At 43.8% G+C, this 9,592-nt stretch overlaps 1 protein-coding gene across 4 annotated transcripts; it reads left to right on the forward strand.

The window, feature by feature from the left end:
- The first annotated feature begins 1,253 nt into the window (after positions 1–1,253).
- Positions 1,254–8,770, forward strand: HUS1 (HUS1 checkpoint clamp component). Of its 4 annotated transcripts, none has more exons than XM_075142911.1 (8): positions 1,254–1,482; positions 1,789–1,916; positions 2,466–2,642; positions 3,330–3,437; positions 4,389–4,463; positions 6,468–6,567; positions 6,922–7,053; positions 7,914–8,770. In XM_075142911.1, exons 1-8 carry the CDS (start codon positions 1,431–1,433, stop codon positions 7,994–7,996), a joined length of 855 nt encoding a protein of 284 aa, XP_074999012.1. In that variant the 5' UTR covers positions 1,254–1,430; the 3' UTR covers positions 7,997–8,770. The 4 variants fall into 4 exon arrangements, with proteins under 4 accessions (XP_074999012.1, XP_074999013.1, XP_074999015.1 ...); XM_075142912.1 differs by having other exon boundaries at positions 2,490–2,642; XM_075142914.1 differs by lacking the exon at positions 3,330–3,437 and having other exon boundaries at positions 2,490–2,642.
- The last annotated feature ends 822 nt before the right edge of the window (positions 8,771–9,592 follow it).

Below are 9,592 nucleotides of genomic sequence, written 5' to 3' on the forward strand. Positions count from 1 at the left end.
CTGTGGTCCTGGGGACCAATGGGCCCCATGATGCCTCTCAGACCAATTCGACAACAGCAGCCAACAGAAAAGGGAACTGACAAAAGATGAGAGTGCAATATATTCACAGACATTGTGTAAGAGCTTTGACAGTGAATTATCATCTTGTTAGGATGACTTTTATCAGGGAAATACAGTGTATATCAAACCACAGTGCTGAGTTTACTGGTTGAAGATTTGAATCGGGATTGATTCTGCTGAACCCTGCTGCACTGGAGTGGTTTCTCCTAGAAAATCTTCAGCTGATTTCTACAAAGTGCACAGGGCCTGGGAGCAACACAGCCAAAGAATAACCTCTCCAGAAACTATTGCTCTTTCTGTCAGTATGTAGACCCAAGGTTGTTTCTTTTGTTCTTTAGTTTTCTTCATAATGACTGTATTGAAAGACAACATCAAGGCGCTGTGAGCAGCATCCCAAGAGTATTTCAAAATCAAATGAAAGAAAGGCAATTTAGCTGACCTGGGGAACTTGCAGTGTGACAAATGCACACCAGATAATCCTGAGGAACCTAAGAGGACAGCACTAGAAAACTGTCTCTGCAAATGCTGCAGTTTTCAAGGACTGCAAGGGACCAAGAACACCATAGAGGCAAAGGACCAAGCCTCCTGTAGGAAACAGGCATGCCACACACGGACAGGGGCAGGTAAAGCAAGGTTTTCCCTCACTTTATACTTCCTTGAACTATGCCAGTCTCTACATAAACCCCTGCACACCATGCACTAAGCTGAAATAGCCCTGGGCAAAGGGAGCCTGTCCGCATGAGGTGCCCGGTCTGACAGAGAGCTCCTTTCTCAAAACACTTTCAGTTGCCCAGCCCTTTCTGAGTGGCCTGGCTAGCGACGGGGAAGAGGAAAGGCCCGTTGGAGAGCTCTGTTCTCGCTATTTTCTTACATGGCTGTTGCTTTCCTCCCTCGCCATCGCTTCATGTCGGGCATAGTACTCCGCCTAGGGGCGAATCTGGGCCTGGCCCCTGCCAGGGGCTGATGGTTTCTGCTGCAAAGGACCCCTTGGATTTGAAGAAGAAAATTCCTTGAGACATCGCGGGAGGGGGCCATACAGATGTTTAGATTTATACGTATGTATGTCCTGGGGATGCCGACAGCTTCTGCTCTGAGGTGAGCTCTTCGGAGCCGGCTCCCGGAACCGCCAGTGCTGTAGAAGTAGGCCAGCCAACCTCCGCCAGTGCGAGTCCACAGGGCCCGCCTCCGCCGCAGGGCCCGCCTCCGCGCAGCAGGAGAGCGGCTGCAATGGCTGCTCCCCGCGTGGAGTCTTTTGGCCAGTGGCCGTTCTTTCCCTGACTGACTCCTGTCCGGGCCCGCGCTCGGCCGTACCGCTAGCGGCGGGCGGTGCCGCAGCAGCAGGCGGAGCCGGCGGCGGGCCGGGCGCCGCCATGCGATTTCGGGCTAAGATCGTGGATCTCGCGTGTCTCAACCACTTCAGCCGTGAGTGTGCCGGGGTGGGGGTGCCGGGCCGGAGGACGGCTGTGCCTCGGCGAGCGGCCGGGGCCGCCTTTCCCGGGGAACGGGAAGAAGAAGGGCTGTGCGCGCCGGCGGGCTGTGGCGGGCGTCGTAAGGGCCAGACCGCGGGCCCAGAGGCCTTTCCCGGGGGGGAGGCAGCGTGAGGCGCTTTCCTTCGCCCCGAGGTGTTTGGGAGTTTCTGCAGCAGCGTGAGCTGCGTTTTTGGAGACTGTCCCCCTGGGACGAGGTGTGTGAAGTGGTTACCGCCGTAACGTCCCCCTCCCTCCCCAGGTGTAATTAACACAATCGCCAAGTTAGCCAAGACCTGCACCCTGCGCCTTACTGTCAGCAAGCTGTATTTCATCCTCTCCGATAAAGTAGCAAATGGAGGCGTCAGTATGTGGTGTGAGCTGTGCCAGGTAAGCCCGCGAAAGTTCGGTAACCATGTTGTCATTGAAAACCAGACCATGCAGTTGGGTCTGGTGTATGCAGTGGGTTTCTTGTGCACATAGCCCTCACCTGCGATGTGCTAGGTCTCTCAAGGCCTGTCTGGTCACTGAAGGCACTCTGTCTTGCAGGATGGCCTTTTAGTTGCACAAGCCTGGTGTTTCTGGCTAGACATCCCCTTTACCTTGGTTGTCACTTCAGTGTAAAGCTTCAGTGTGTGCTGGGCCACAAGGGCCTGCCCAAAACTGGAAGCAGGAAAGCGTAACTTGCCCGTCATACTTCTTGTTTTGAGGACTGATAGGTGTTAGGGGCAGATCTGAAATTACTACGTTTAGCCTGAAAAAATGGGCCTTCATGCTTATGCAGTCTGTCTTGATTCCTGCAGGTGATGCCAGGCAGAGGAAAGCTTCCTGTTGTACACATGCAGTTCTAAGCTTAAGGTCTGATAGGTAAAACTTGCCCCTCTGTCTTTTTTTTTTTTCATTTGCTTTATTTTATTTCCCAACTTTCAAAAATTGTAGGGGAATTTCTTCGATGAATTTCAGATGGAAGGAGTAGCTGCAGAGCACAATGAAATCTATTTAGAGTTGGTGCCTGAGAACCTGTCAAGAGCATTAAAAACTGCCCAGAGCGCTAAGGCAGTGAAGATCAAGTTGACTAATAAACACTGTCCCTGTCTCAGAGTTGCTGTGGAGCTAGTAAGTGCAACGATGCTTTTATCTTCATTATTAAGAAAAAGCTTTTAAAAATTAAGTGCTTTTCCTAAGATCAAATAGAAGCTTTGGTAGTCATTGGTGTAATTCTAGAAAACTAAATAAAGAAAAATCATACCCTTTTCCATTTCACTACCCTTTCCTGCCATCATGGTTGGTAGCACACAGAACCAGCTTTGTATTTTCCAAAAGGCAAGGAAGAGGTGGAGGAAGAATGAAAGCTATGCGATTGAAACACCTTTTTCTAATGTCTACTTTTCTCCATTCCTTCATTCTCTAAATTTTCTGTGGACTATTGTCTTCTCATTGAAAAGATTAGGTGAAGTAGGTTTCAGTGTAGTGATTGGCTCTTCATTTTGCTTTTAATTGTTCTGCCATTCCATTTCAAACTGCTGTCTTCTGATTTTTTTTTTTTGTTGTTAACACCTCTTCACTGATTCATCTCTTCAGCTCTGAGGATAGCTTATAGGTACTAATGACTGATGCCTCACAACCTCTTCCTTATTCAAAAGGGAAGTCTGCTTTGTAGCAGACTGATAGGAACCTATGGAAAACTGGAACTGGATGTCTGGGGCACTCAGTTATAGTATTTCCCAGAGTAGGTCTGAAAAATTTGAATTCAGAATTCAAGCCCTGTTTTTAACTGCAAGAGCATCCTCTCTCTCCCTCAAGCCATCCTTATCAAGCAGCAGTAGGATTGTGACACATGACATTCCTGTGGGGGTTATTCCCAGAAGATTATGGAATGACTTCAGAGAGCCCAGTGTGCCAGACTTTGATGTAAGCCTCTGTTTTTATATTCCCTACGGAAAGGGGAGGTTGCAAGTGGAATGCTGTTGCTGCGGAGTATACTACCGGTGGGTTTTGGAGAGGAGGTGAAAGGAAAGAGGAAAGGCTGGAGGCTAGAGGTTTGGAGAGGGATGGGATGTGGCTTCCATCTTGACAAGAGAGTCCAGAGCCTGTAAAAACAGGGCAGGTCGTTACCAGTTGTTGCTGTGATATTCAGGGTGGAAGAAGGGTAGGAGCAAAAGACTTGCATGGCTTTAAGCAGGAGTGCCTCCAAACCACACAGGTTTGTACTGTTTCAGCTGTTTAGGTACCAAGTGGCCCAAATAATCTGTTCTTTCTGAAATTCATGGCCTAACGGCCATGTGTTTCGTCCTGATTTTTTTATATCCTCTCTATATCCTTTTTGACTTTTAGCAGGATTGCAAGGAAAGGTCTGTGTGCAAATGTGCTCATATTTGAAGTTATGGATGTCTGTTACTTCCATAGCTAAGAGTATTTAAATTCTGAAGACGTATAATTCAGGAGAAACTTGATGTATTTTGTTCTGTTGTTTCAGATTTACACTGATGCAATTCCAGAAATGATTACAGTACCATGGGAATCATGTTCTTTCCCTTTTGGCTATAGTAACTATTATCTGCTCAGTAACACAGATGTGGTTCATGTGAGAATCTGGTCTGCAAAAACCTGTCACTACTTTATTTTGAACACAGACTTGGGATAGTATGTCTGAAGCAATTGCTAGAGTGATGGCCTGTTGGTATTACAGGAAAGAGTTCCTCTGTTCCTGAGTCATTTGCTGATTTCAATTAAATACTGTACTCCCTGCACTCAATAGGTAACTGAGTCCAAAATAAGATAGAATTGAAGGGAGAAATAAATGCATCACATCCTAGTCACACATGAAATATTTGTGCGAATGCAGTTCTTATGTCTTTCTAGGTCAGTATTTACCTACCAGTGCTGAAAACAATGAAGTGTGTTGTGGAGAGAATGAAGAATCTCAGCAATTCCATTGTAAGTTAAGGCACTTCAGGTGTGTGTCCTACAGACCTTATTTTATCTTGGACATGTTTCCTGGTTGCCCAAACTGGTGCCCCCATGTTATATCTTATTTTGGGATGGGTCAGACATTGAACTAAAGGCACCTGAAGACTGTGTAAGGGCTGAAGAGAATGATGGGATTTATTTTAGGATTTACACTGAAGAGCTTGTCCTGAGCTTCCCAGGAAGTGGTGCTCTTTGTATTGAATCCTCGAAAGAACATGGCATTGTGTTGCTACAAGCTGCTCTTTATAGCTGGTAAGAAATTGCGGTCCTTCAGGAAGCTAGGTGGAGACTTTCCAGGTGATTTCATTAAAGAAATGCCTATTAAGTGAGTTTTGTGTTAGGTGTCTGTGTGAATGAACTTTAGGTAAACTTGAGGTAGGATTTAAAGGAAATCCTACTAACACCCTGTGCTTTAGACTCTGATATGGTGGGTTTCCAGTCCACCCTGGCTTTCTGGAGTGCTGGTGGGCCTTCCATTGAAAGAAGCCCTCTGCAGCTGGCCCAAAAAGGGGTTTGGTTTTTTTTTAGTTGTTGTTGCTCGCAGTCACCAGAATTGACTGACATGAAAGTTAGTAAGTAAGCATAGAGCTTTGGAATAGTTTGGTTTTGGGGCTGTTCATACCAATTTTGATAAATGGAAGATTTTCTGTAAACTGAGAATCCTGAAACTGGGACAGCCTCAGTCTTCCAAGGCTTGGAAGAGTTGAGAGATTACCCTGGGTTTCTGGCAATTTTGCAAATGGCAGTCATCCTGCAAATACAAGAGTAAGCACTTCAAACTCTTCTCCTTTGACAGTCTTTTGGGGTTTTTATTTTTTCTCTCTCCTTCCTTCCCCCATGTCCTCAGTGGAAGTGCTTACACACAACTAAGCAGAGTGTGTAACTGCTTTGTTCCCAGCGTTGAGGATCTCTTCTCACGCAGGATAGCTGTATGATGGGATTGAACTTTGGTGTTCAGCAACACTCAGAAGAGGTGGCATATCAACACTGGGCATACCTACCTTCCTAAGTTCCTTACCTCCTGCTCCAAAGCAGGAAAATAAATAAATCTCTGTGCAATAGCTTTGATAGCTCTAAGGGAGGAGGCAGACTATATGCATCCTCTATATGCTTTCCTGTTATTAAAGAACAAAAACATCAAGTGTCACAATTAAATATTTGTGTTAGATGCATCCTGGTAGTAAAACTGGTCAAGATCAGTGCTGCAAAAAGGGCTTAGAAGCTCTTTCAAATAGTACTTGGCCATTGCTTGGGAGCATTCATCTGTGAGCATCTCCCATTCTATAGGAGATTCTGGTCGTGGTATGAGCCTCTTTTAAAATTGTTGAGAATTCTTCTAATCACAGAAATGAAGATGTGCTTTAGGAATCCTCTGATCTGCTTGGGATTTGTGTAAGATCATATATAGTCTCCTTCTGGTTGGACACTTTGTCAGGATGGAATTTGAAAGCTTTCAGCACTTTTCCAGGATTTCTAGCAGTTCAAAGTCCTGCTCTGGTGCAGCTGTTGTCTGTTTTTAAGACTTGGAAAGCAACACTGCAACTGCAGGTCAGCTCTTGGTGCATCCCATTTTCTGTGTGTGTCATATGGACTGTGAAGGTGAAAAGCTGGATGGAAATGCAGGAAACCTTGCATTTCTCCAGCTTCAGTCTCTTATTTCTAAAGCTGTTTCCTCAGCACATAAACTTCCCAAAGCCAGTGCTTGTTCTAAAAGCACTGGAGAGCAATTGAATTTCTTTCTTTTTGTAATTCCAGGGAGGTTGGTCTAGGATAATTCACACAGGAATGATGAAAATGCATTTTGTAGCTGAACATTCAAATGTTCAAACCACGTTCAAAAAGTACACTTATGCTGTGAAGGCACTGAAGTGCTTCTGGAAGCTTGTTGTTTGAACAAAGCTGCACTTTATTCTTTTGTAATTCTGCAGTGCAAAAGTGGCTTGCCTAAAATTAAGATTGATTGTATTGCAGGTGATTGAAGCAAACTTGAGTGGAGAAATGAACTTGAAAATAGAAACTGACTTAGTATCTGTAACAACACATTTTAAAGACTTGGGAAATCCTCCCTGGGGTAAGTTTCCCTGTTTGTTGCCTTTTGTGTCTGCCTGATCTCATTACTTAAGTGTGATGCCTATAACAGTACTTGCCTTCTGTTAGTCCTTACGAAATAGCATAAAGTACTTTGAAGTCTTCAAATGGAACCTTAAAAAGAAAAGTGGACAATGGCTGTTTCATGTTTGTGGGGGGAATCTCTTCCAGTATCCTTGACAACTTTGTAGGAAAGCTGGGCTTCCTCTTCCTTGTGCTGCTGTTTCTGAAAAACAACCCGTTTGAGTACCAGCTGTTCAATGATTATCAGGTGTGTCCTTATAGGTGTTGAAACTCCTCCTGATTTTGACTAAGTGTCGTGTTCTTACGCTTTTAGTGTCAGAGGATGAATGTCAAAGTTCTGCTCAAGACAGAGATCTGGAAAGCATGGCTGAGGCACGCATAGACATCAAGAAGCTGCAGCAGCTGCTTGCTGGACAGCAGGTCAATCCCACAAAAGCATTGTGCAGTAAGTTCAACAGCTCTGCTTGCAAACTCCAGTTAAGGAGGGATGTTTGCCATTCTTGTAGTCTCAGCAGAACAGCATATCTTCTGTTTTGTCTGTTTGAAACTTGACTATTTTTATTGTACCTGAGGACTTTTAATATTTCTATTTTTAGGCAGTAAGCTTCAGGCCTTAGGCATTTAATATAAAAAACGTTAAAAAAAAAAATTAAGCCAGGCCCTTTTTTAAGTATCCTGTTGAATACTCAGACTGACTAGTTGTGGGTTTCTTCTTGTTGTCTTTGTTTTGAAGTTACTATTTTTTATTATTATTTTGAGCTATTATTTGTTTTGAAAGTCTTAAAACAAAGCCCCTAGTTTCTAGCAGATAAACTGACTTTGTTTTGTTTTTTTTTTCCTCAGATGCTTTCTTACGTTCAGCACCAAATTGATTCTAATACCAAAATGCTTTTTATAGAGCTAGCATTTCTAACCATAGAAACGATATGTTCTTTCTAGCTGAAGCCTATGCAGGGTTTTATATCCTATTTTGATAAGTCTCTATGCTTTTCCTGAGAACATCTGTGTGTTGCGGTTTAGTGCAGATGCTAAGAATTTCCCAAGGAAGATTTAAACCACGGGTATAGCATTATAGGCCTATACATTATACATTTCTTTTTTGGTATCAGCTTTCATAGAAAGTCTTTCTTTAGTAATGCTTCGTAGACCCTCAAGGACTTAAATATTACAGGATGATATGTCTAGTCATCCTTCTGTCAGAATTGGTAGAAGCACTGTATTCTTATGGTGGCATTCTGTAGAAGATGTAATTTTAAAGTATTTTTCCAGCTTTAAACTGGATTTGTGTTTTTTTTCTCTTTACAGATATTGTAAGTAAAAGAATTGTCCACTTTATCTTGCTCCATGAGGATGTTTCGCTTCAGTATTTTATTCCGGCACTTGCCTGAATGTTTTGGGATCTTGGTCATTTTCCAACCTGAGGCCTTTTCCATGAAGTCTGAAAACTTTCATGAGTGCTGGAGTACTCTCATGTGATATGCTGTTAGATGCAGCCATCGGATGGACATTATTTCCATATTTATGAAATTATTCAAAATATCTCCTCATCCAGAAGGCCATTTTTGTGAACAGTTACATGCTATGAAAGACACAACACTGGGGAGCTGGCATATCTGAGCGTTACGGGGAGCAAAACTGAAATTTGTGTATGCTTTTGGGATGCTTTGGGCTGTGGGGAAGGCAACGTAATTTTTTTTTCTCGTCAACAAACATAGAGGTAGAGTTGACCTCTGGAGCTGCTGCTGGGTGTATTCAGTATTAGACAATGCAGCTCTAAGTTAAGGGATCTCCAAGCAAGCTGTCATACCTCCATGAAGCAAGAGAGCCCTCTGGAGGGTTGACAGGTTGGTATTTTCCTGGGCAGGTAAGCACAGCCCTCCTGAAGTGGTACTGGATTGACTTCTGTTCCAGCCATGATGTAATGGACTTGATGCTGCTGCATGCTGTGCAGGAGAAATGTGTCTGAGGCAGAGGGGCTTCCTGTGGCTGCCAGCATGTAACAGGATGTATATGCAGTGTCTTAGCAGTGTCTGTCTGTACCTGATTGTATCTCTTGATCTGACTTGCTCCAACATACCTCAGTAATTATGTTAGTGCTTGAACTGATGTGTTTAGCTCCTGGCCTGAGAGGATGAAATAAACAGTCTGAATTATCTTGTTAATGTGGGCAGTGAAAGTCTCTATCTACGTACAGAATGAATATCATATGAGGACATGTGTGAACACAGCAATTGGTGTGAAATAAAGAGCAAGTTATCTGTGGATCACATTTTTTCCCCTTTCCAGATGGAAAGCATTGTAAAACCTGTGTCGTCATGGTGTCAGACATGGTGAGATTGCATCTAGGCTCTGATGCTGAGCAGCCAAGAGCATGACTAAGTCTCACTGACAGGAGTACTGCCCCTGCTTGTACTTCCTGGTTATCTTCTGAGGTCTTTTCCTTCTTGTTCCATGTGTGATTGTATTTGTTATCCAGCCATGTTCCATAGAGCCTTTGGTGTTCCACAGGGTTTTGAATATCTTGTGAAACTTATTTTAGAAATAGTGAGTGAGTCTGCTGTCAAATGGGACTGGGAGTTTCTGCTAGATAGTAACTCTTGTGGTCAGAAGTGTTGGTTTTGGGTGTTTTGTTTTTTTTTTTTTCCCGAGGGGCATCGAGGTTAAGGGGGCAATTAATCTTTCTGTTCTTGCAGATGCAAATGGTCAAGAGAAGGCTGAAGGAGAGGCAGTGGCCTGGGAATGTTATGCTTCTTTGCCTTCTTCCACCATTTCTATCAGACTAACCAGAAAGCATCTTCAAAATCCTGTTAGTTTTCATGAGCAACTGCAATTACCCAAAAAATCTCTGTAAGATGAAAATAGCGGTACACCAGGTTACATCAATTGTATGGTAAGAGGTATGTGGTAAATATTCATGGGTTTTCTCCTGAGGACGGGAAAAACTGTCAAGAGTGCGATACCATATGTACTATGAAAGTAGACTT

Source organism: Calonectris borealis, chromosome 2 (assembly GCF_964195595.1).
Source record: "Calonectris borealis chromosome 2, bCalBor7.hap1.2, whole genome shotgun sequence".
In the NCBI taxonomy this organism is placed as follows: Eukaryota; Metazoa; Chordata; class Aves; order Procellariiformes; family Procellariidae; genus Calonectris; species Calonectris borealis.